General features: G+C 48.3%; 1 protein-coding gene across 5 annotated transcripts; it reads right to left on the bottom strand.

Annotated features, from left to right (window-relative positions):
• Positions 1-435: 435 nt before the first annotated feature.
• Positions 436-26,267, bottom strand: SLC31A1 (solute carrier family 31 member 1). Of its 5 annotated transcripts, none has more exons than XM_064727816.1 (5): positions 26,226-26,267; positions 4,799-4,951; positions 2,529-2,601; positions 1,983-2,151; positions 436-1,403 (listed from the first exon to the last, which is right to left on the bottom strand). In XM_064727816.1, the coding sequence occupies exons 2-5, from the start codon at positions 4,904-4,906 to the stop codon at positions 1,202-1,204; spliced, it is 552 nt and encodes a 183-aa protein (XP_064583886.1). In that variant the 5' UTR covers positions 4,907-4,951; positions 26,226-26,267; the 3' UTR covers positions 436-1,201. The 5 variants fall into 5 exon arrangements, with proteins under 5 accessions (XP_064583886.1, XP_064583885.1, XP_064583884.1 ...); XM_064727815.1 differs by lacking the exon at positions 26,226-26,267 and adding an exon at positions 22,514-22,533; XM_064727814.1 differs by lacking the exon at positions 26,226-26,267 and adding an exon at positions 20,692-20,971.
• Positions 26,268-26,362: the final 95 nt, after the last annotated feature.

Genomic DNA, 26,362 nt, shown 5'->3' with positions numbered 1-26,362 from the left:
ACCAGGGCTGCTCCCCAAGCCTGGCCTGGCAGGAGGGTGGTTCTGCCCCCTCACAGCCTGGGCACTGGGCACAGCACTGAGTTCCCTCAGTGCACTGAGATCCTGCACCTCCAGCATGGGCACACTGTGATTGTCCAGACCAAGAGGAGCCATCTGGGTCAGGAATAGTTTTTGATTAGCCCATGCTGCTCCAAATTTCACCTGAGAAGACACTGAAGGCTGCTCTAGTCCTGTATTTTCCTTCTCCTCTTCCCCAAATCTCTCCTTTACAGGAATGTGGTTGTTTTCCCTCTTCACCTCCAGCCAGGAATACCCTCCAGCCATTTTCACTTTAGTGTCATGAAATCATTATTTAGCTCTTGCCCCATTTACAGAACCAGTTCTAGTAACCCAAAGCTTAGCTCTAGTTGCATCCAGGTGCAGCTCCACATGAAGTACCTGTGGGATCAATGGTTTATTGGGAATCTTTCTGCCCTGTAAATACAGAACCATTATCTGCTCCATAATTGGCAAGGGAAAGCAGCCCAACTCAAGTGTTCTCCCTGGGGGCTGAGTAAAGCTGCTGGATACATCAGACTGACAACACTCATCATCTCTGGGGGGCTTGGAGGGCAATTTCATCCAGTCCCTGAAGCACACAGCTCACATCCTTGGGTCAAAGTCCTCCCTTGCCAGGACACACCTGAGCGTGTCTGATGTGCAGCACCAAATCTTCCTCTGAGGCTGAGTCCTACAGCAAAAGGTGTCATTGGCCCCAAAAGCCACAATGCCAGGGCAATCTCCTCCCCTGGCATTATGTACACATGGAAAAAAAAAAATTAAAACAGCCATTCACACATTATTGGCAACTGATCTTTTCCTACTGTTCATTAAACCCTCACTGATGAGCATTTACAATTTAAAAATAAAATGGTTTTGTTTTCCTTTTAAAATAATTTCTACAGTTCTGTCAGCCAACTAATTTCAATCACAGCATAATCTAAGAATAAAGCAAATCCTGGCCAGGAATGGCTGCCATGGACTCTCAGGAGTCAAGGGGAGCAGCGTGTCCCAGCTCCTCACATCCCTGCACCCCTCCAGGAACCTGTAGTGAACTCCAGTTGATTTTCTTTATCATGATTCTCTTGGCAGCTTAGGAATGCTCCAGTCCTCGTGTGGCTGCGCTGGCAGGGAGCAGAGGGGTGGAGAGGCACCCCCAGTGCTAGTGGCAGTGCTCTGTGATGTCCACCACCACTGCCTTCTTCCAGCTGAAGAAGAAGTACCCGGTGCCCGCTCCGGCGGCCACGGCGATGCACAGGTACCCGTTGTAGGTCATGAAGATGAGCATGAGGAAGTAGCTGACCACCACCTGGATGATGTGCAGCACAGTCTGCAGCAGGTGGGGCAAGCTCAGCATCTGCTGCCTGGGAACACAAACCCAAACAAGTCAGCTAAAGGAAAAGGTGGGAAATGCTCATCCCCAAAGAGAAAGCGGCCAGGGCAGCAAGGTGGGTATGGGGCGGCACAGAAGGTGACACCAGCCTGGGCAGGGACTCCTGGCACCTGGAGCTGTGGTTTTGCATGCAGCTTGCTGGGAGGACACAACTTTTAGCTGAGAAACACACTTTGCCAAGCTTCTTTTACCCCACCCCCCATTCAAAAGCTGACTGGCTCCTGTGCTGCACACAGGCCTTGACTACCTGTCCACAAAAAGACTCTGAGTGTTTTCTGTCAGGGTCACTGGATGTAACATCCAAGCTCTGTTCCTCAGAACTCCCCCAGATGTGTTCATTACAAAAACCCCAAGCCCATCTGGCTCCTTGCTGCTTTCCTCCTTTTTCCCCCATCCCTGAGGGTGCCCTGGTGTCCCCCATCCTCCAGAGCCACGCAGCCCCCTAGTCTGGAGCCAGGACGCTCTCCAGAGATCAAAACTGGCTGCACAAAGTTCCTTCTGTGCCAGTTCCAGCTGCAGAGCTCTGCTTTAGGATGAAGGGAGTCCTTACCCCACAGTTTTGTGTGTCTCCATCAGGATGGTGCCGTTGGGGCCGGGCACTGGCATGGAGTTGTAGCGGATGCTGACTTGGGATTTCCGGAGCAGACACTCCCGGGCGATCTTCAGCCCTTCATAGAACATGGCCAGGAAGAAGACAGCCACAAAAGCACCAGCCATCTCTGACAAGAGAGGAAACACCATTGTCTCTGGGCAGGAGAATGCCAGCAGAGCCACTGTGTGATTGAACTGGGCTGCACAGGCCACAGCCAGGCTCCGTGTGCAGGCACAGATGGGTGGGAAATGGGAATTTCATCCACACTCTCACTGCAATTCCACCCATAAAGCAAAAGCAGCAATCATTTTTGCTAATAAAACCAAATTCTTGAACTCTAAAAATATCTCAATTTTTCCTTCACCCCACAGATGCCATTTAAACCAGACTCAACACAGCATATCCACAGATTTTTAGCATAAGTAACAAAGTAATTCCTGAAACATTGATCCTGAAATACCAACTGCAAACCTTTTGTTGGCTGCACAAGACAGTGTTACTAACCTCCAGGAGAATTGATTGTAAGTCCAGAGAACAGCAATGGCACATTCTCACAGCTGAAGTGGAAAGTCATGGCCTGCCCAAAACACAAAGAACACCAAGATGAGCGTGAAGAGCTCATCCCAAGGAGCTCAAGCAAGGTGTGACAGTGGGGTTTGTATCAGAACAAGAACTCAGATTTGTTTGGTCAGCACCTAAACTCCAAGGAACTCTGCAGCAGATCTGGTGTGACACACACCAGTGAGGCAGGCATGAGATGCTCCAGGCTCCAGTTCCAGCTCCTCAGGCAGCCCTGGGCAGGGGGCCCTGTCCTTCACAGGACTCCAGGGCAGAGCCTTCTCCTTGCCTTTGCAGCTCCTTTTCCCCAGCATCAGCAGTGCTCAGGGACTGGGGATGTCTCCATGGAGCTCCTCCTTGGCTCCCCATCCCCTCAGGAATTGGGCACAGGGCACTTTTCCCTCCCCACTTGGACTTTGTCTGCATGACACAGGTAAGGGTTGCACAGGTGAGTCCTCTGGTCCCCTCCTGCACTGTGCCAGCTGTTGTCTCCCTATGGAATTCCCAATATCCTGAGGCAAACAGAGGCCTAAGCAGCTACACAAGGAGCTAAAGCCACTTCACAGCTGCCCCTGGGTGAAAACAAGGGCTCCTGAGCTGCACAGTGAATGCTGTGGGAAGGGGAAACAGCAAAAATGCCCAGAGCAGCTGGAGGTGATACAAACTAGGTAAAAACAGCTTGGCATTTCTTGGGCACAGCTGCACACAGGGTTTTCACATGGGAAGTCCTGACCAAGCAAGAGGAACTTCTCTTTGAACTTCCCTCATTGCTTAATTAAGGTTATTTGCTGAAGCTCAGAATTATGATTCATTTCAGCATCTGTAAGAATCAGCTCATTTTCCCCAGAGCAGAATTTACTGTAAAACACCTTTTAGAGAGTACTTTCATCTCTTCAATGAATTGAACATATTTACATTTAAAACAAAACCCACATAAAGCAAAGAACTTCAGGTGAACCTGAGCCTGTTACTTGGTACCAGTGAGGATTGGGAAAACACACATTAAATGTGCTCAGTCTGTTATCTAAGATGCTCCACCTATGCACTGCCTTCCCTGACAGATTTATTTGCAATATGAATGCAAAATCTGGTGCAATTACTCACAGTTTTCAGCTGCAGGGCAGGGCAGGGGCCTGCAACTATCCAGTGAACACTTGACATTTGTAAAGAAATGACATTTACATGGAAAGTAATGGCCCAGGGATGCCAAAACTGAGCTGAGATGATGGGAAGAGCTCACAAGGAGAGCAGTGGCAGTGCTGGACTGAGAGCCCCACGTGGGCCATGCCCACCAAGGCTGTTCTGGTGCTCTGACACTGGTTGCAATAGAAATAGAAGCAGAGATTCTTGGTTCTCTCCTCAGGCACAGAGCTGGCAAACAAACTCCAACTGATGGTTTGCAAAATCCACTCCTGAGAACACTCACATGAAATAGAAATGTGTCCTCTCTCCCCTCCTTTTGAAATTTCATCATAAACAGGCATGTTTTAATAATCTGAAACTCACTCCAAATGTATTTAGGAAAAGGAGAAAAAGCTGAAAAAGCTCCTAGAACTGGCTACACACAAACACTGACCCTCCAGCCACCTCCATGGAAACTCTGCCAGAATGCACAAGTCTGAACCTGCTGCAATCAAAGTCAGCTGGAGCAGCAGGAGTCAGACCAATGCAGCCTTAATGCCAGCATGGCCAATGCCCTGGCACTGCTGTGCTCCCAGCAGAGGGTGCTCTGAGGGTTCAGGAGGGAAGGGGGCTCAGCACAGCCCCTCACACTGCTGGGCAACCCCTCAGGGCAGCCTGGGGCTCCCCCTGCCAGCCTGGAGAAATCCATCCATCCATCATCCCTCATCCATCCACATCCACCATCTCCATCACATCATCCATCTCCATCCTCGCTCCTGGGAAAATCTTGCTTTGCACTTCTGCCCTTAGCTGGCTGCAGAGCAGACACCAGGCTGGCTGCTGGAAAGGTTTTTTTCAAGAAAAGATAATTTTGCCAAAGGATCTCCAGCTGTGAAATCCATTCCTGCTCTGTATCCTTCATCCAGAAGACCCACAATGGCATCTGGGGTTGAGCTGGATGAATTCCTGCCTTCCAAAGCTCAGCTTCATTTCCAGCTCAGCTTCATTTCCAGCTCTCCAGAGCACAGTGTTTAAGAGGACAGGTCACTCTGCACACAGACAAGGAGAAGCTCCCTGGTGAATTCCCCACTCACCATCATCATCATGTCGTGGCCCCCATGGCCTGAGGCTGTGCTGGTGGGGTGCTGGTGCTCAGGGGGATGTGAGGTTGGCAGTGTGGAGCTGTTCATGTGGTGAGACATCTTGAGCACAGAGAGATTCACAAAGGCACATAGAAAAGTGGGACCCTGAAAAACAAACAAACAATGAAGCCTTTTTCTAAACAGAATGTGGTTTCTCTACTGCTGCTGCATGAGAAAATATTGCAAGGCACTGAGAGCTGCTGCCTCTGGACAACTCCTGGAGCTCCCTCAGGGTCCTGCTCTGGCTACAGAGAGCACACAGCAGGACACTTCAGAGGAGGTTTGTCCCTCTGCAGCCTCATTTGATTGAGATCAGCATAAAGGAACATTTCTTATCTACACGAGGAAAAAACCAGAGCCCCTTCCCAAGTGCAGTCTTGCAAGAGGCAAAAACATCACAAGCACCACTTTAAATTGCATATACTAAAGGATCAGATTACAGGATTTCTCTTAATTGACAGTTAAGCATTTTATTGGGAACATGTTTAACACAGAAATTGTGTTAGTTGGAACAAGAGCTACTGTCAGGCAAAGGTCTGCAACAGCTACAGGCAATCCAATTTCATTTCCATGAGCTTCACATTGCCACATCTCCCCTGTAATCACATTACCCACAGTGAGAGAAACACTCAAGAGGCTGCCAGTCCCAATCCTTAATCTGGTTACCACAAATCAGGGATGTCTGGACACACTAAAAATAAATAAATAAAAATACCCTCTCTGGTCACCTGTGGGCATGGCTGCTGCAGCCTGGCCCAGCACTGCCTGGGCTGGCAATTGCTGTGGGAAATGAAAATCATCAGGTTCAAACAGCAACAGGAGAGAAAATAACCTGGGAATACCAGTCAGTCCTGAAAGCACAGCATCTGTCCTACTGGAGTAAAACCAAGGGAAATAAAAAGCAAAGCTTGGACACTTTATCAAATTAAAGTTTAAAAAGAAATGAGATACAGACTTCTTTCCACATAAATCATCAGGAGAGTTTATAAGTGTGGTTTTTCAGTTTTTAAGCTAAAATGAGCACTGTGTTTGAACAGGTAGGCATGGCTATATTTAGACTGAAGAGAGGAAATGAGACTCTAGAAGAGCTTTCTGAACTGGAAATAAATAAAGCCCTGAAAGGCACCTGGTGGTGGAGCTGGCTCAGTGTGTGACAGTGACACTGTGCAGGAGCCACTGGTGGCCCAGAACAGCAGGGCCAGGGCAGCCCCATGACAGGGACAACCAAGGGCTTTGGGGTTCAACTAGAGTGAGCAATGAGAGAAATTAAAGATTTGGGGAAGGTAAGGAAACTAAGTCAGCAGTGCTGGGGGTGAAGTTAAGAAAGACAGAGGTAATACCCTGCAAAGACAAATTAAATCATGCAGGGAAGCACCAAGAAGGGACACCAGGTACCCACAGCTCAGGTATGTTCTCCATCTCTGTGCATTAGTTTGTAGCCCATCTCTTATTTCATCAAACAACCTCACAATACTCCCCTGGATGGTAACTTGGAATCATGGAATCCAATGGCACTGGCTAAAGCAGAATGAATTCCCTGTCCAGAGTTCTGCTAATATTTGTTAGCTCACTTTGTCCCTGATTTGTGCTTAAATATTGAGACCAGAAAAAAGTTCACTGGGAGATAAATAGGAGAGAGAATAATGCAAGCAGGAGCTCAGCTGCCACAGAAAAACTTCACCCATGGAATGGAATGCCCATGGAACACCAGTGCAGAATGCCCAGTGTGATTTCCACATGGCACAGCTTGGAAGATTAGCCTGAAATGTTCAGGCTCTAGAACTGCAGTCCCAAAACACTTGGGGAAAAGAATCCTCTGCCAAAACACACAAACTTCAAATTGTCTGTTGCATCAGGGAAGGAAGAAGAATGGCCCAAGTGCTTTACCCACAGGATCAAAGGTAAATGTGCTGGGAGAGGAAAGACGTAACACAAGAACTTCCCCTCTCCTGCAGCCAAAATCTCCTGGAATCACAGAGCCATGGAATGTCCTGAGCTGGGATGGACCCACAGGATCCCCCAGCCCAGCCCCTGTCCCTGCCCAGCCCCCCCAGCAGCCCCAGCCTGGGCACCCCTGGCAGCGCTGCCCAAAGGCTCCTGGAGCTCTGGCAGCCTCGGGGCCGTGCCCATTCCCTGGGCAGCCTGGGCAGTGCCAGCACCCTCTGGGGGCAGAGCCTTGCCCTGAGCTCCAGCCTGAGCTGCCCTGGCCCAGCCCCAGCCGTGCCCTGGCTCCTGTCCCTGGCCCAGAGCAGAGATGGAGCTGTTCCTGTCTCCTCCCTCTTCTCTCAGTTGACTGATCCATTGCTTTTCCTTTGAATACAACATCCTCACCAGCTTCTGTCCAATGATTATTTATTCCTTTTAGGATTTCACACTCCTGCCAAGCTCAGCAGGTTCCAAAATGCTCCACAGAAGCCCTGGCTGGTTACCAGGTAAAACTGCCTTTGTGGCTGGGCTGTGTCCAGCTTTCCACTCCTTTCCTTCTCACTAATCATCATTTGTCTGCAGAAAGGGAGAAACAGTGGATGTGTTTCAGGATATTTACTCTGTAGGAACAAAGAACATGCTCAGGTGTTCAGGAGTGGCTGCCTGTGCCTTGGTACAGGTTACAAAGGGCAAACCTGACCCTAACCCAGGTATCTCCTTCCCACTCTGCCATCCCAGTGCTCCAACACCAAATCCAAGCCCTTGCTGCAGACACCCAACACTGAAGGACACTTTATGAGATCCTGAAAGGATGGGGTATTAAGTAGCTCAAGAGGAAATAACCTCACCTGAGCCACTGCAGCTGTGTTTTGTGTCACTGAAGGTAACAGTGGATAAATTTCTGTTTAAAAATAAATCAGTTCCAGTGGACAATCAGACTCTCATTTACAACTTGAGAGATCCCTACCTAAGTCTCAAGGTAAAAAACAATGTATAGGGCAGCAGCAGCAGCAGGTTAATGGGTGTGTAATATTCCAAGCTGCAAATCCCTGGTTGGTTTGCACAGCTCTGAGGAACAAGCTGACAGATGTGGGGCTCTGTGTGTCACAAGAAGGTGGTGCTTTAACAAGGCTGACTCCATACCTGAGGGAAAAAAAATCCACCCCCCAGAAGTTTCTATTATTGTAAATTCTTTAAATAGGCTTAGCCTTGGACAAGGCAGCCTTTCAGCAGGTATTTCTGTCTGAATGGGTGACTGATCTCTGGCTGCTGCCTGCTCCATATGTGTGCCCTGAGAGGGAGAGGCACTGGAGCAGATTCCTGAGCACGGAGCCCTGGAGAGGGACCAGCCCTGGCTGCAGCAGGCTCAGGTACCCTGAACACCTGAAGGGGACAGACCCCAGGGTGTGCCTACCACGAGGGACACACACACACAGTGATTTCTGTGCTCTGCAGTAACCTCCTGCCTAAGAAAACAAACAGGGTGGAACAGGAATGAGGAAATTCTCCTCCAGGGCTTCTTTCTTTCCCTCTCAGTGCTGTTACCCCAGGTGAGAGAAGCCACAGCCTCCATTTCACAACCCCTCAGATTCTGAGGGAAAACTGCAGGACTCAGAGCTACTCACAGGACACTTCTCTTTCTTTAAGCAGGAGCTCAGGCAGGCTCTGCTCACCCTGAGGTTTCTGTGCCAGCCCTGCCACCGTGGCAGCTCCGCACACCAGGCTGGCTCAGCACAGGTGCAGCAGGACCTGACAGCAGCAAAATGGCAGCACCAGGACTCACCCTCACCCTCACCCTCACCCCAGCCAACACCAAAGCAGGGCTGCCTCACCTCACCCACACAGGAGCCACAGAGAAGGGGAGGACAGGCAGGAGGTGCCAGGGCACACCGAGTGCAGGTGAAGGTGCTGGATCAGATGAGATGCCAAAGCCAGAGCAGTCCTTCAAGCAGGTCTCAGCCAAAGATCACTGCCATTACACATAACCCCCTCCACAGCTGCCCAATCTACTCCTTCTGCTGTGTTCATCCAGAGTCCCACAAAATTCACAGCAAATCACAGTTTTTCCTGTGCAAACCCCAAGGAAAATACACTTTCCAATGCAGAAACAGGACACACTATAGGAAGGATCCAGTAAGCTCCTAGGAAGTACTTTACAATCAGCTCAGTGTCAAACAGATCTCCCTTATAGTCCCAAAAGGAATGAAGCCCCTTCCCAAATCAGAAATCCAACAGGATTAACACTGGAGCCCTAAATCAATGCCCATTACAGCATCAACTCTTCCCTTCTGAACACTGCCTCACATTTCCCAAACCAGATCAGAAAACCCAAGGAATAAAATCCCACTGGCTCTGCCCAAAAGGACCAGAGCCTTAAAAACTCCCTCTGCAGTCTCCTTTGGAGCAGTTATTGTCCCACAGAGAGGGTGGGACAATGTAACATATATTATAAAATGTTTAATGTAACATATATTATAAAATAATAAATCAGCCTTCTGAAACACGGAGTCAGACCCTCATTTGCAGTGGCCAGCACAGGATGGCTCCTGCTCAGAACCCTCCTGACTCCTCTCAGAACAGCTGGAGTGATTCATACCCAAAGTCTCTCCACCAACACTTCTGATAGCAAGAACAGGTCAGGAGCTCCCTCTCTCCTGAACAAGTGAGAAACACTTGGCAATATTTACTAAGAATTAAAATCAAAGTTCCTGAGAGAAAGCCAAGGGAAAAATATTAAAAATAGCAAGCTGGAAAAGCAAAGACTTGTTGCTTACAGTATCCCATATGGCTCAGTGCTGCATGACACAAAGGAATGCTACAGAAAAAGCCCAGAAGGAATGGAAAAGGCACCCAGGAGTTGCTCTACTTACAGCAGTGCTGCTGGCAGCCCCAGCTCCTCTGGCTCGTGGTCCCCTGCCCAATCCCTTTTTTGTTCAGCAGTGCTGTCAATGGAGTGGGAGGGAAGCAGCAGCCTGCAGACACTGCAGCTCTGTTCACTGCTCTGGGCTCCACTGAGCTCCTCATCAGGAGACCTGAGCACTGCTTTGAGTTTATTCAATTTCCTGGCCAACTTTTCCACTTTAACTGCTTCCTTTCCAAATGGGTGGACTTGTGATTCTTCCAGGATGCCAGGCAGAGCTGCAGGGCTGCTTAAAGGCACAGCTGAGGGACACAGCAATGCCACCTGCTCATGCTGTGGCAGCAGGCTGTAAAGACACACTTGAAAGACCCAGGGAACAAACACCACATTCCTCAGTAATGCAGCACAACACGTGTTACAGATACACTTTGCTGTTTCCCAGTGGGAAAATTCTCCTTGGAACCCTCCCAGGCAGCTCCAGCAACCCCAGGCTGGCACTGGGACACAGGGAGGGACTGTGCTGGGCCCAGCACATTTAATTGCACACCTCTGCTTTTCCCTTGCACAATTCCTGAAGAAGGAGCTCTTAGAGCTATTTTAAGAACTCAAGGAATGTTTGTGAGCTCACAGCAGAACTGTGGCTTGCCCTGGTACTGCCTCACCACCTTGGAGTCTCATCCTAAAGCTTCTTCCAGAAGTTTCAGGCTTCACAAAAGCTCAACACACCAGAAGGGGTTTATATAATAAATAGAATAAATCAATAGAATAATATAATATATTATATATATACATAATAAATATAATATAATATAATATAATATAATATAATATAATATAATATATCTATACATATAATATAATATATAATAAATATAATAAAATAAATAATGTATAATGTAATGTATAATATAATGTACAATATAAGTAATATAACGTGTAATATAACTTGTAATATAACGTGTAATATAATGTGTGTGTAATATAATGTGTAATATAATATATAGAATAAATAATTTTTATTCTCTTTATAGAATAAAGGGAAAGAGAAGGGCACAGCTCCAGAGCTCCCATACACACTGAGGGTGAGGCTGTACAAATCTGGATTTCCTGGGGTTTGTCCCTGATCATGGAAGGTTGCTGGATGCAAACTGGATCAGCAGAGCCCAGCAGGAACCCACAGTGTGACACAGTGTGATTCTCCCTGTCTACCTGAGAGCAGGCTGAGCCATTCCCACCCACAGGTTTCAGAAGTTCTGAAGGATGACAGGCACTCTGGAGAATGTCCAGCCAGAGATGCCACAGGCTGCAGTGCAGGGAGTGGAGAATAATGGGCAAAGAAAGAGCTGAGCAGGGCTGCAGACAACATCTTGTGTTCAGGTTCAAAAGGAGACAATGGCTGGGCAGCCTCTGAGGAAGGAATGCCAGGATGGAAGCAGTGAGCAGGGACAGGCAGCCAAGCTGGGAGCAGCCAGAGCACAGCTCTGCCAGCACAGGCAAAGAACGGGCTTTGAAATGATGTGCAGGGCTTCCATGTTCTGTGAGGGAAGAAACCCTCCCAGATCCTTCACCTCCACTGAGGATCCCAGCTGGAACCATTCCAGCACTGTTGTGGATGCTGGAGATAAGGACAAAGTTTTGGCACCTCAAAACCACTCTGCAGTCCATGAGCCATGCCCACAGCTGATGGGATTTGCCCAGGCTGAGACACACCCTTATTAAGGAGATCCTGACAAACCCCACAGGCAGGATGTGGGAGGAGAATGAAGCAAACCCACATCAGGCACCCAGGGAGGTTTGGGGGTGATGCTTTATTTAAGGCAGAGTTGAGCTCAGGTTCTCTGCAGCACAGGCAGATCTCAGGGCTGGGGCCACCAATCACTCCCTGCAGTTCCTCCAAACACCCATCCCCAGGACTCCTGCTGCCGTCATTTGCTTCTTTTATTATTACCAAATCCTTGTGTTTCTTGTACCAATGTGTTTGTCCCTCTCTTTACCAGGTTGCTGTGTCCCCAAGGCTCAGGCTGCCCCTTCCATATGGAGCCATCACACTGTCACAGACATCTTTTTATGAAAAATCCTTTCCTTAGGATTTTTCCTCCTGAGAAGCTGAGAGGCCTCAGGAACAAAATGTAAACAATGATTATCTGCTGCTGTGGAATGCAACAGGTGCATCTGGGATTGGTCTCATGTGCTTGTTTCTAATTAATGGCCAATCACAGTCAGCTGGCTCAGACAGAGAGACTGAGACAGAGCCTTTGTTATCATTCTTTCCTTTTCCATTCTTAGCCAGCCTTCTGATAAAACCTTTTCTTCTATTCTTTTAGTATGGTTTTAAAGTAACATATATCATAAAATAATAAATCAGCCTTCTGAAACACGGAGTCAGATCCTCATCTCTCCCTTCAGCCTGAGACCCCTGTGAGCTGTCACATCACACAGCACCCACAGACATGGCAAACACCCCAAACAGTGCCCCAGCTCCACACCATGGATTCCAGCTGGGATGATGGCTCACACAAACTTCCTGACTCTGCACCACATCATTTGGCAGCTTGATGCAGTTCTATGCATTAATAAATGTTTAATTAAAGTGAAGATTAAAACAAGATGATGAAGTAGCAGCATATGTTCAATGCTTAAAGTCCTGTCCTCTGCTTTGAATCAAAGCATTCCTCAGCTGTACAACTCCAGCAAAGCTGGTCACAGGCACTCAGCACAGCCCCCATTACTTGAGGAGGGGCCAGAGCTTTTCCTCTCAGCATGGCTACAATAATGGCCCTTTGATGGAGTTTGTTTTCATAGCAAACCTGTCTGATCACCCTCTGTTAGAGGCTTTGCTAGAAGGGGATGGTCATTCCTAATCTCCCAGCTTCTGCAGACGCCTCAGGAAATCTGTAATCTTTGAACAAGAAGTAAAAATAACCCAGGACAGATTGTTCTTTACAGGACAATATACTGAACTTCATTAAGTGAAGCACGCACCATGTCGTTAACCACAGGCCCAGTGGAGTGAAAGGCAGCTGAAAACAACCCTGCAGAGCACAAAACCTCAGACTCTAAGCCTGGTAACATCACAGGAAAGGCTGAGAAATGCTGGCAAGAGCTGTGTAAAGGTGACAAAATAATGGGGAGTCAGGCTGAGCCTCTCCTGTGGTCAAGCCCTCTCCTCAGCCATGCTGAAACTGCAGGAGACAGCAGAGCAGTCAAAGGATCCTTTGCATCCTTGTGAGAAGCAAAAGTGAGGAGTCCTTGCCAACCCCTCCTGGCTGTGGACTCATTTCTGCAGAGAAGTCTGACCCAGCCCAGGAACAAACACCTGGAGTGCACACAGAGCCCTGCACGGAGATCCAACAGTGATCCTCTGCTGCCTCCATCGAGCTGAGACCAGGCAGCTACACCAGATGAACACTGAAGGTACCTTCCAGCTCAGCATTCCTATCCTATTCCTACTCTACCCTCCAACACCCCTCTGCTTGTGCTGGCCACCTCTCAAGCCCTGCCCTGGCACCACAGCTAAGATTCCTTCCACAAGGGATCTTTAGCAAGAGGTGACAGAACCAGCACTGTCACACCTCAGTCTGTCCCTCACAAACCCAGCAATGCAGGGGGTAGGAACTCCCCTCATCTGCACAGGAATCCCACACACATCCCCACACACCCCAGTGAATGTTTTCCTTTGAAAGAAGCACTGCAATCTCAAACTGATCCGTGCCTCCCACTGTTGGGCAAAATCTTGGGATCCCCATGTGCAGGTGCTCCCCAGGGCACCCCACTCTTGGCAGGACATGGGACAGCAGCCAGCAGCACAGCTCCCTGCCCTCTGCTGTGGGGACAGTGCTTTGGGGCTCAGAGTCCAGCACTGGGTACATGTGACTGCATCATTCCCATGCCTCTGCAAATGCAGCACACTCCTTGCCCTGCCCAGTGCACAGCAGAAGGAAGGACATGACACCAGGAATTCCACTGGGATTGGGTCTGGCAGCTGCTGTGGATGCCATGGGGTGCAGGATTACAGAACTGTCTGCTTGGCAGATGTTGCTCAGGGCACATCTGTCACACAGGCCTGGCTCAAGCTCACAGAGGGAGCTCTGGGTGCCAGACAGATGCTGGGGGCTGTCACAGGGCTGAGGACACTTATCCACAAAGGGACACTTATCCACACAAGGGACTCTCATCCACACAAGGGACTCTCATCCACACAAGGGACAACCAGGCAGGGCACAGCAAAATCATTTTGGAGAAGTTGACATCAAGAATGCCCTGACCTGAAGTTTTCAGCAAAAACCTGCTCCCATTCTGATAAAACACATTTGTGTTTCAACCTGCATGAGCCCAAATTAACCTCAAGTCCCCAGTGGGACACTTTCCAAGGATCAGAGCACATTCCAGCCTTGGCTGTGTTAAGAACCCCAGCCATGGACTGTAACAAACCAAGCAAACCCAAAGTGGAGCTCAGGGAAGAAAGCAGAGCTCAGGGAAGAAAGCCTGGAGTCACCTGTGCACTGACCAGGAACAGACATGTCAACCACAAGTTGTTTTTATTGCCAATAAATGCCAATCAGGATTGTATTCATAAAGGGAACTGCTGTATCAGCAGGCACTGAAGAGGAATAGAGACAAGGTGCCAATTAAAAGGTGATTGGATCTCTTACACACTCCAGTTTCCCTGTTCATCTGCCACAAAACTTCCCCCTTTTCCATGTTACTGCTCCAAGAGAACAGCCCCAGCCAGCTCTGCCCTCTGGGCAAAACCAGCAAGGACACCAATGTCCAGTGGGATGCCAAAGCCAGAGCACATCCATTCTGCCTTGTCCTGCTCAAGCCCACCAAGAGCACAATGTCCTCCATTCTGGACATGGACAGTGGTTTTCCACCCCATTTTCATTTCCTCCACCACCAGCCTTTTGGATCCTTATTTGCCCCACGCTGTCCTTTGTTCCCCTTTCTGTCTGGGTGGATGAGGCAGCTGTCCCCATTTCTGGCACACCAGAGCTCAGACATTTCTGGAAAGTGGCAGAATTGAGGCACTTCAGGACATGCAAAAGCTGAGGAGTGGCTGCCATTCCCACAGCTGCCAAAGCAGAGATGCTGTACCACAGTGATTCTGTGCACAGCACAGCACCAGAGACACCAAAACTGGCACAGGATGCCACACTGTGGTGTTACATTTTAGCCCAAACAAACTGCTCCACCACATTACAATTTCTTTATGAAACATCCGGGATAGAAGGCATGGCAAACATCAAAATTCCTTACAGCATGGATTCAGAGCTAGGACTGACAAGTTTCCATCAAAGGGAATCCCCAGGAGCATCTACAGGAGCACTTCAGAGCCTTCAGAAGCTGCCAGCCCAGGTCTGCAGAGCAGCAGGGCACACCAGCAGAGCTTCACCTCCCTTCCTCACATCATCAGGGGCACAGCAACACAAATGCAGGTCACAAATGCCCAGGATTCAGCACCCAGGGAGCAGAAATCCGGCAGGAAGGGAGGGAGTTCAGGCAGAGATAAGGCAGAACGGCTCAAAGGCCAGGGCAGTGAGAGCTGTGCTGAGGTGGAGGAGCAGGAGGGTGGGTGAGGCTCAGTCAGGAGCCACCTGGGAACCTCCTGCTGAAAACTCTGCACTCACTCCTCAGCTGAGGACAACCGAGGATCCTGAGCAGGGAGGAGACACAGGACAGCAGCAGGAAGTGGAGACAGAAAAGCAGGGCCATGTGACCCATATTTTCCAAGATTACATAATTCCTGAATAAATAGATACTCCCTTATCCTCAGTGGTGGTTTTTGCTCAGATGTTACACAACCAAACACAGGAATGGTGACCAGAGAGATGTGATCCATATGGCCAGAGAGCAGGAACCACCCTGCTGAGAACAAATGGGACAGTCCTGAGCCTTGTAACACTCTTCAAAAACTCTTTAATATAAAAATATATTAATACTTGGAACCCCATCTTGCAAGATGTGTGTTCTGTAAGATTAGACAACTTCTGCTTCCTTAGAAAAACCAAGCCTAGCAGAGAATTTCACTTCCTATTTCATATGCCCTAATCAAGAACAGCTTCTAGCTTGTATTCCTCTACCTCTAACAGGCAGAGGTAACAATCCTCTCCCTTTTTAAATTAAGGGAGAAGTTTCTTCTCCAAATGAAAAACAAAAACAAAAACAAAACCCCTCACCATTTGCATTTACAAGGTTCTTTATCATGCCCACTAATTCAATATCCAGATTCCTGCACATTCAACACCTCCTGCACCATTTGTACCCATGGAAAGGAACCTGTCTCCCACAAAAATGTGTCTGTCCACAGGATGAAGACACAAATTGTTGTTTGTGGCTCTTCAGGCTCTTCACTCCATCTCCAAGGAATGACAGATATGTCAGGATGCAAGACAGAGAATTACTTGCAAGTTGATCCTGACAAACCATTGCACCATGGTTGGCTGGAGTGGGAAGGACACACCAGGTTACAGAGCATGAACAGCTCTGGCCAGATTGATTTCATGATGTCTTTGAGCCTTAAACCCTGTGAAACTGTAAAATAACCTCAGGAGATACAAAATGAAATCAGAGTCAAAAAGTGCATTCCCAAGAAAGGAAGCACAAGTTTCCTCAGAGCCAAAATAATTCAATGTGTCCTAGAAGTGCATTAGTGGGCCTTTAATACAGGGGAAGGATCACACACAGAAATCACACACAGAAATCACACACAGAATCACTGGGTTGGGAGAGACCTTCAAGATCATCGAGTCCAATCCAGCCCCAACCCCTCAGCTCAACCCTGGCACCCAGTGCCACATCCAGGCTTTGTTAAACACACCCAGGGATGGGGACTCCACCACCTCCCTGGGCAGCCATTCCACAACTTTATCACCCTTTCTGTAAAACACTTTTTCCTGATATCCAACCTGTATTTCCCTTGAGGCTGTGTGCTCTGGCTGTGTCAGTGCTGCTGCAGACAGAGCCCAGCCCCAGCTGAGCACAGGCCCCTTTCAGGAGCTGTGCAGTGATGGGGGCAGCCCTGAGTCTCCTTTTCTCCAGGCTGAGCACCCCCAGCTCCCTCAGGGGTTCCTCACAGGGTTTGTGTTCCCAGCCCCTCTCCAGCCTCGTTGTCCCCTCTGGATGCTCTCATCTCAATGCCCTTCCCAAGCTGAGGGGCCAGGGCTGGGCACAGCACTCAGGGTGTGTCACGGGGCTTCCAAGGGTTTTTCAGGGTGAAGAGAGAGGTGAGAATGTTGACTTCATGTTTAGAAGGCTTGATTTATTATTTTATGCTATATATTACATTATTACTATGCTACTAGGAATAGAGAGAAAAGTTCTTAGAAGCTTACTAAGCTAAGAATAGAAAAGGAATGAATTACAAAGTTCTGCACATTCAACACCTCCTGCACCATTTGTACCCATGGAAAGGAACCTGTCTCCCACAAAAATGTCTGTCCACAGGGGAAGGACACAGATTATTGTTTGTGGCTGTTCAGTGGCCACATGCAGAAATACTCCATCTCCAAGGAATGACAGATATGTCAGGATGCAAGACAGAGAATTACTTGCAAGTTAATCCTGACAAACCATTGCACCATGGTTGGCTGGAGTGGGAAGGACACACCATCTTGCTTTCTGTCACAAGGCCAAGGCTCTCCCAAAGATAAGTTCCTTTCCAGAGAATTGAGTTGATTGCTCTTTTCCTCTTCTTGATACTGGAGATCTACCTTGTTGAGATTGGATTTTCAGTGACTCAGTAATTTCAATAAAGCTTCCAATAGTTCAGTTGCATTTTCAAAGGGAGAATGCTCTGTTCTATGGATTGGGGATTGCTTTCCAGGCAGAAAGCAAGAACAGCTCTGCTGTGAGTGGTCAGAAAATTTAAACATTCACTCAAGAGCAATCACAGATCTACCTGTTGCATTCTACTGCAGCAGATAATACTTGTTGCTGAAGCTACAGCTTCTCAGAAAGGAAAAATCCTAAAGAAAGGATTTTTATGAAAAGCTGTCTGTGACAAGGGTGTGCCCAGCACAGGGGCACAGTGACCTCCCTGCTCCTGCTGGCCACCCCATCCCTGACCCAGGCCAGGAGCCATTGGCCTCCTTGGCCCCAGGGCACTCTGCTGGCTCATGGTCAGTCACTGCTGACCAGCAGCCCCAGCTCAGTTAATTACAGATGTTATCTGTTATTGCCTCTTTACAGATGTTATCTTGCAACAGCATAAATACCTTTGTCCCATGCAGGTAAAATAAACCTGAGGGTGATAAATGGACAGCAGTGGTTTATTAGAGGCCTCATAAAAGGGAGTCCAGCACAGGTGATTCACTGGAGATTCCCAGATCTTACCCTACTTGCCCATTTTCACACAGTTAATTTGCCCTCTCTGGCTGCTTTTCAACATTATAATCAAACTTAGCCCACAAAAGACAACACTTGTACAAGTTCTGAACTGACTTTCAGGTGTTTTGAGAATCTGAATAACAAGAAAACCACACTCCAGAACTCCTGGTTAATTTTTAGGAGGCCATTCCACACATATGACATGACACATACTGGTTTAAGCAATTCACACACGTTTCTCCATGTCCAGTCCAGCCACACACATGGGAAAGTGTCCTTGCAGAATAATCCCTTTCTTTTCATACTGAAGCAGTTGTTGGTCTGTAATTACCCTCAGAAGCATGTCCATGTGCACACACAGCATTTGAAGGTGGCCACTCAACCATTCCCTTCCCTGGAGCTGCCACGTTCCAGCCAAACCTTTCCCCAACAGCCACTGTTGATGTCAGCTCCTCCTGGGACACCCTGGGATTTCCAGCTCCTGTCAGGGTCACCTCTGAAATGCAGCCTTTGACTAAAGACCTAAGAGCTCTCAAGACTGACTTTTAGAAAAATACCTTTTCTTGCAGAGGAAAAATGGATGTGTGTTCATTGCAGCACCATCCATGAGTGTCCCCAACACAAGAACCTGTTCTACCACAGCCAAGAATCAAATTCTCTGTGCCTCCAACAGTTGTTTTGAGAAGCCTCAAGCTGTTCCTGGGCAAAATGCAAGGTAGAACTCAGGTCACAAGCAGCAAAATCCATTCCAGTGGGTTTTTAATTAAGCTCAGGAAGTCAACCTCTGTTTAAGGCCAAATATCCATCACCAGAGGCACCTTCCTACTCTTGATCCATGGTCTTGGCAAACAGCAAGTGGATGGCACAGTGATACATAAACAGCTTCCAGGCAGTAATGCAAATACTTGTAAGGGTTCAGAGAAAACATTCATAGCCCCAATCCATAGAACAGAGCATTCTCCCTTTGAAAATGCAACTGAACTATTGGAAGCTTTATTGAAATTACTGAGTCACTGAAAATCCAATCTCAGCAAGGTAGATCTCCAGTATCAAGAAGAGGAAAAGAGCAATCAACTCAATTCTCTGGAAAGGAACTTATCTTTGGGAGAGCCTTGGCCTTGTGACACTCTTCTGACAGGAAGAGCCATGACTGTAGGGCATGGAAAGCCAGAACAAAAGCCATCAGCAATTTTTCTATGAGTGACAAAACACTCTGGGAAAGGGCTTTGAATGCTGGTTTTTTCATTATTTTCAAACCCCTGGACAGCCACAAAGCTGCTAATCCAAAGCAGAAATGATTCAGAGCTAAAAAATGCTGAGTACTTACTCTTCCAGAGACAGGTTTTCCATCTACCAACTCCAGCAGAGCTTTTTTCTCCAGAGAGGCAACAAGTCTGACAGTGATCAAAGTTTCTCAACCCTCACATAATGCTGACCAGCACATCATTATCTCTATCAAAGGCTAATCATTAACTACTGCTCACATTAGCTTAGCACCAGAGCAAGCACTGGGATGCTCACACAGAGATCCACAGAGCAGCAGAAGCAGCTCCTGAGTCTCCCTCACGAGATCTTTGTACAAATGCAAAGAGATTTTAGAACTCTCTGATTAAGTGCATTGCAGAGATCACTTTCCAACACATTAATCAAAACACATTTCAAACATTCAAGTCTTTATCAGATAAATTAGTGGTTTGCTTCCTTCTGGATATTGCAACAAAGCAAGCTTAGTTTATTTTAGTATTTAAGTACTTTAGTACTCAAACTGAGAGAGAGCAGGTTTAGATAAGATATTAGGAAGAAATTATTTCCTGTGAGGGTGGGCAGGCCCTGGCACAGGGTGCCCAGAGCAGCTGGGGCTGCCCCTGGATCCCTGGCAGTGCCCAAGGCCAGGCTGGGCAGGGCTGGGAGCAGCCTGGGACAGTGGGAGGTGTCCCTGCCATGGCAGGGGTGGAACAAGATGAGCTTTAAATATGATGTTTTCAAAGCTATCAGACAGTTTTTAGGAGCATTGGGAAATGAGAAAAGAAAAAAGAAAGCAACAAGGCAAATAAATAATCAATTGTGCAGAAATTCTTCAACACTGTTTGTGCAGGACAAACCTTGTCAGGGTCCTGGCTCTGGGACCCCTCTGCTTGCAAAGCTGGAGCCAACAACTGCTATGGAAAATAAAAAGGGCAAAGCAGAAAAAGTGCAAGAGCAGCTGAGCTGTGGGCTGCAACACAAGGGGCCTCGTGGTGGGGGCTGTGGTTTCAAGCAAGAGTTACACAAAATGGGATCAACTGACAAGCAGTGCACATGATCCTGCTGTGATGTCCTGGAGGGTTTTGCTTGAGGAATTCAGAAAATTAAGGAAAGTCAGGCTGCTGCCAAAAGGTTTTTTAAGCTAGAAGCAAAATAATCAGAATTAAGTATATTAGCTTTACCACCCCTACAGAAGGATATCCCACATACTGCTCTGTGCCTTTTATGAAAAGAGCACAAAAATGGCTTTACAAGGATAACCAAACCTATAACAGGAAGATGAGGGCAGCTGTGAAACTCCCAACTGACTCTGTTTGCAGCTGTTCAGGTTTCAGCCTGACAGGATCTGTAACCTGCTCCTCCAGCACACTTCAGCCTCACGTGACACCACCTGAAACACTAAAGTTCAGTATCCTCTTGAGATAATGTCTTATCCCAAGTTAATGAAGGGCACCAAAGGCAGTGGTAATTTGATTTGTATAAACCTCACCTGGCAGTGAACCCAGAAACCATGACTCAGTCTCTTGTCAAATCCATTAGTCCAGGAGCTCAGACAAACACAGGATCCAAGAAAACCAGACTGCAACACTGCCTGCATTTCACCTGCACTGCACCCCGAGGCTGGGTGTGCTCCTCTGCAGCTTGTGCTCCCCCTTCCCTTATCACTGATGTCCAAGGGTTGATTTAGCCACTGGAAATGCCCTCCCATGGAGCCACACTGATGGCAGCACGGCAGTGACTTCCCCAGGCTGCAGGAGAGCGAGCTGGGATGGCTCCAATGGGAGCTTTGACTCCACCTTTGTGTTTCTCCTTCCCAAGTAAAAGATGCAAGCTTGAAAATGCAGTGCAGCTGTGCCAGTGAGCTGCCTGAGCCTCTTTAGTGAAGGCTTTTGGAGCAGTAAATGAGCCTTGCTTGGTCGTATCCTATGCAAGCTGTTACAGCTCCAGAGCTCAGTCCCCAAGGGCACTGGGTGCCAGAAGCCAGCTCGCTCTCAGACCAAGGCCGCGGGTCAGCCCCTAGCAAGCAGGGAATATTCAGCTCTTAGTGATCAGGCAGCTCTTGTGATTTCAGCTTTGCTTGCTAGGTAGCTTTTCCCTTGGCCTAAGGCTCCAGCAGACGGTAGAGAGAGGAGAAGCAGAAGACACTGGCTGTTCCACGAGTATGGCTTTATTGTAGGGTCCCTGAAGGGTCTCAGCTCTTCTTCTTCCGAGTTAGTAGGGGTACAGTATGCTACTTTTATACCCTTGGCCTGGATCCAATCCTGACCAATGGCAAAGGTGTTAGAGTGACCATAAGTGACCAATAGTAGGGTTTAACACAATATTGCCTTACATGGCTATAGGGATAAGGTACAAGGCGGATGTCCCTGGAGACAGGAAACTTCTTTGCCGCTGTGTCAGCATTCTATTCTCCAAGGGGCCCTGGCTAAACCTGAGGGGTTTACTACAGAGCAGGGAAGGGTCATGGGGAAGCCTGTGAGTGATGGGATCCCTGCTCCCAGCCCAGGGTGACAGAGCTGCTGTCACTGTCCCAGCACAGAGCAGCTGGGTCCCAGGGTTGTGCCTCTCCCTGAGGAGGCTGCAGCTGTTTCCCTCTCCAGGAGCTCTTTTCCCAGCTCTCTGCAGCAGGCCAGCCAGTCTGCTCACACCATTAGCTCAGGATGAGCACTGCACCTCACAGGTGGCCTCAAAGCACTTCTTAATCCTACAGAGCCAGGGCCAATTACATTCTCTCTAATGTGAAACAAGTCTGAAAGTGCATTTGCCAGGCACTCCTTCCCCCAACAGATGCAGTGTTTAGGCAAAAAAACCAGCCAAGACTGCCAGGGCTCCCCTTATCCTGGTTAGCCAGAAGATCAGCTAAATATATCACAAAGCTCATATTCCAAACTCTTCTACCTTCATCAGAGAATGAGATCTGAACCCATGATAACTAATGAGCAAGTGTGGGAAAGAGGCTTTATGGGAGTGAAGTGGCTCTTCCAGAGTCTCAGGAGAGCTTGGGGCACTCACTGTGAGCTCCATGCCTGAACTCCTCCACTCTGATCCCGGTTTTCTCCCAGTTTTCTGAGAGAGATGTTTGTGAATCTCTCTCAGGATTCACAGCAGGACATGCTGAGCAAGCAGTGAGAACAGAAGAGCCCCAACCACTCAGAGCATTTGGCCTGTGCTCTAGAGCTACCATGGACTGCTTTACTCACTTAGATAAAAATTACAACTTTTGTAATCTTGTACAACTTTTTTAGCAGATGATAAATGCTGTTTACATCTGTGATACAGCAAATGTGAGATTTTTCTAAGGTTATACCCACAGAGAGGAAAAGAGCAGGAAGCAAAGCCATTGTTCTGGCTGCAGTCACAGCTGCTGAAGTGCCACTGGAAATCAGCTGGAGACCTTTGTAGATATGAACTGATAGCACAGGGAAGAAAAGAGAATGGGAAATGACATTAAAAACTGTAGAAATAAAAAAGGAAAACTAAAAAGGAGCTATTTCATCACAACCTCCCACTTCTAGATTGGCTTCTAAACCAGGAAAATCTAATTCCAGGACCAACAAATGAAAGGCTTTAGAAAGCACAGCAAAATAGGAGTTTAATTTGTTTACAATAACTAGTCCCATTATTCTCTGCATTAGCAGATTCCAGCTTTCAGATGAAAAAAAGGTTAATGAAAAAACCACTGCCATCATGTTCTCCAGGACCTGATTGGGAACATTTCCAGAAAATTAGATTGAAACAAAAGGCAATGGAGTAGATTAACTAAGATTGGATTTCCCAGAGAAAAAAACAAGATAAACTAGACTGAGTCTTTTTCATCCTTCCCTAAGGCAAAATTGCCAAGACTCCCAGTGATTTCCTGGCAGACCTGTGGAGAAAGAAGTTCATGCTGGCAATGTGCTCCAGCCCAACCTCCCAAAGTTCTGCTGCAGGCTCCTGCTAACTTTCAGGTGACCTTCAGGCCAGAGCAGGGAAGGAAAGCCATGGAGCTTTCTCTTGGGTAGAGGGGTCTTCACAGCAAACAGAGGAACCAAGGAGGAAAGCAGAAAAGAGTTCATTTACTTCAAAGAATAAAAAGTTCTCTCTTCTCTTGGACCTAATGCCTGACTGGAAAAGAAGCCAGCTGAAAGGAGACTCCTCATGGCCCTGCTCAAAACTCACCCTGTGAACATGGCAGGTTTTGTCATTTATTTGTAATGTAAAACTGGCAAAGATTATTCTCAATGCCCTCCCTTCTCAGGCATTAAGCTTTGGTTCAGGGATACAGGGTCTCACTAATCCAGATCTTGAAGTTACACTGGGAAGGGAAAAGTGAAGTGAAAAATCCCCCCAGACCTCTTTCCAAAACAAAAAACCCCACAAACCTTGTTCTTGTACCACTGCAAGTCAGAGTCAGTGTCAGGCATGATAGCTTTAAAATAAAAAAGCAAACATGCAAAAGTGCCTGGAGAGGTGATTTAACTCCTCCTCTCTACTGGCAGAAATTATCCTAATTCTCAGCTTGGTTACCAACCTGGCCTAGATGAGAAATCTGATATGAAAAACAGCCAAATCTGAGTAGGAAGTGGTTGTAAAAAATTCCTCCATTCTCAACCCAAAGTTGTGTGGGAGCCTGCAACTCCTGCCAATTCTTATATTTTCAGTACCTTGTTTTGGGGGGGAGGAGAACAAAAGAAGCAAAATCCTGCTTATTGCAATAATTTTTGTGTTTGTAGCAAAAAGCATCACTTTAATTTTGTAATGTACAGCAGAGCAGTCACCAATAAATCCTGAGGTACAAAACCAATCTTCATTTAAACAGCAACATTCACACATTATTCCCAGTGCCCCCTTTTTAATGAAGGATGGGAAAAATTAATGCAGAGTCCAAAGGCTGGTGAAAGCCTCAGGAAACATTACATCATAAATGCCAGGATTTGGGATTATTAATCTGAATGCTAACTTACCCTGTAAGATCCCATATTGTTACTCATGAAAAATCCTGCAAAAGCTTTGCTGACCTCAGGCTCAAGCAGAGGCAAGTTAAGATCAAACAGACTGAAAAATCAACTTAATAAACACTTGTGAGGAGTGTTTCATCCACCTGGGCACAAAAAGCAGGACTAGTGAGCATTGTGGAGCTTGGAGCTCGAGCACTAACAGGAAGAATTGGCCTCTGCCTGGGAACTGTGTGGAACCACAAGCCCACTGCACACTCAAATACAAATGAGGACTATAAACAAAGCATACATTAAAAAAAGGGCAAGTGGCGGAGATGTGATGCTTGCTGAGTGTTGCAGGTTGTGCTGCTACAGCCTCTTCCCCACAATGGCATTAAAACTGGCCAGTGCTGAATCCTAGTAGGAAAAAAATGGAAATATCCACAGGTATAACACTGGGCTAGGAAGGTGAAGATTCTGAAAAGGCCACACCAGGAGCAGCTGAGGGCACTGGGATTGTTCATCCTGAAGGGGAAACCGAGGGCAGAACTCAGCAGGGGTTGCAGCTCCTGCTCAGGGGCAGCTCCAGGCTCTGCTCTGTCCTGAGGGAACGGCCTCAGGTCAACCCAGGGCAGCTCAGGCTGGAGCTCAGGGCAAGGCTCTGCCCCCAGAGGGTGCTGGCACTGCCCAGGCTGCCCAGGGAATGGGCACGGCCCCGAGGCTGCCAGAGCTCCAGGAGCCTTTGGGCAGCACTGCCAGGGGTGCCCAGGCTGGGGCTGCTGGGCAGGGACAGGAATGGGATTTGATGATCCTGGTGGGTCCCTCCAGCTCAGGATATTCTGTGATTCCTGTACCTAAAAAATGTAACTTGAAGTACCACACCAGGACTGAGCCACATGGGTTTTCACCACTTAAAAAACAAAACTACATTAACAACCAGCCAGATAGAAATACAGGAGCCAAAGCAACAAACTCTCTTCATCCAAGGGAGCACATTTCCCATTGGAAGGAAATTCATGCCCACCTGCCTGAGAACAATCTACTCCCACTGGGAATTTACACCAAATTATTGTGGGTTTGGCTTTTGGTTTTCTTTAATAGAAATAAGATTCTGACCCTTTTCAGGTTTCCTTCTAAATTCATCACACATTCTGCAATATAAAAGGAGATAACAATACCCTGCTTAACAATATCCTTTATCTTCTTCCTTTAGAAGTGGAATCATTGATATCTCAATCATTGCAATAAACTCCTGAATTAGTGCAAACTCAGCTCCACAACAGACCTGGCAACTTCCTGCTCAAACATCCAGTCAGTAATTGACAGTGCAAACTTCCAACCAGTGCCAGCAAACACCCAAAGCCAGGAAATATCAGCCCTTATTGCCATTCTGACCTCCCGCACATTGTTCTTCTGTATTTCAACATCACTTGTGTCTAAGGTGAAATTAAAGCCAGCCGGTCTCACAAAGCACATAGAGATATCAGCTCTCCAAGAGGGGGAAAACCACACAGGAAAACCACAACAGACTACAGAAAATTCATTAAGCAAACCAACAATAAGATGTATTTTTCAAGGTACGAGGCGAACGTGGGAAACTGCTTCAGAGGGGCGGCTCAGAGGCAAGGAACTATTGGGATGTAAAGAAGGCAGCGCATGGCTGGTGCCCTTGGGTACCCAGAGACAGAACCAGAGCACAGCAGCGCCCGGCTGTCCCCGGCCCTCCCGCCCGAGCCCCGCGGAGCCCCAGGGCCCTCAGCGGAGCCGTGCGGGCCCTGCGGCTCAGCCCGGAGCCCGGCGGGTCACGGCTCCCTCACGGCAAGGGCAGCCCGGGCCCGCTGTCACCTTGGGAACCGCAGGGCCGGCCTGAGCGCCTCCCCCGGAGCGCGGGGAGCGCTGCCGGCACCCACACCGAGCTCACCCCGCACCTCCACCCTCACGTCCCAGGGCTGCCCATCCCCTCGGACCCCCGGCGGCCCCGGCCCGAGCTCCCCGGTCCCGTCCTGAGGGGAAGGGAGGGGGGGCGGCCATGGGGCCCCTCAGGCAGGATGGGGGGGGGGAAAGGCGCGGGGGGCACGAGACGTCCCCGAGCCCGCCCGTCACTCACCGCGCGAGCGCCACGAGCCGCGGCCTTGCCCCGCCCCCGCCGCTAAACCCCGCCCCCTCCGCGGACCCATAAACCCCCCCAAGTTCCCGCCCTCGGCCGTGCCCACTGAACACCGCCCCTTTCCGAGTGTCCATCAA

This window comes from Zonotrichia leucophrys, chromosome 17 (assembly GCF_028769735.1).
Source record: "Zonotrichia leucophrys gambelii isolate GWCS_2022_RI chromosome 17, RI_Zleu_2.0, whole genome shotgun sequence".
In the NCBI taxonomy this organism is placed as follows: domain Eukaryota; kingdom Metazoa; phylum Chordata; class Aves; order Passeriformes; family Passerellidae; genus Zonotrichia; species Zonotrichia leucophrys.
This window is presented reverse-complemented; position numbering and strand designations above follow the sequence as displayed.

Bases quoted from the DNA above. Each gene is read 5' to 3' on its own strand.
- SLC31A1 (XM_064727814.1), bottom strand. From the start codon at position 20,910: ATGGGAGGGCATTTCCAGTGGCTAAATCAACCCTTGGACATCAGTGAT. The intron at 2,602-4,798 runs GTGAGTGGGGAA...TGTTTTGGGCAG, and splicing joins GCCACGACATGATGATGATG to GCCATGACTTTCCACTTCAG. The intron at 1,404-1,982 runs GTAAGGACTCCC...TTGTGTTCCCAG, and splicing joins GAGACACACAAAACTGTGGG to GCAGCAGATGCTGAGCTTGC.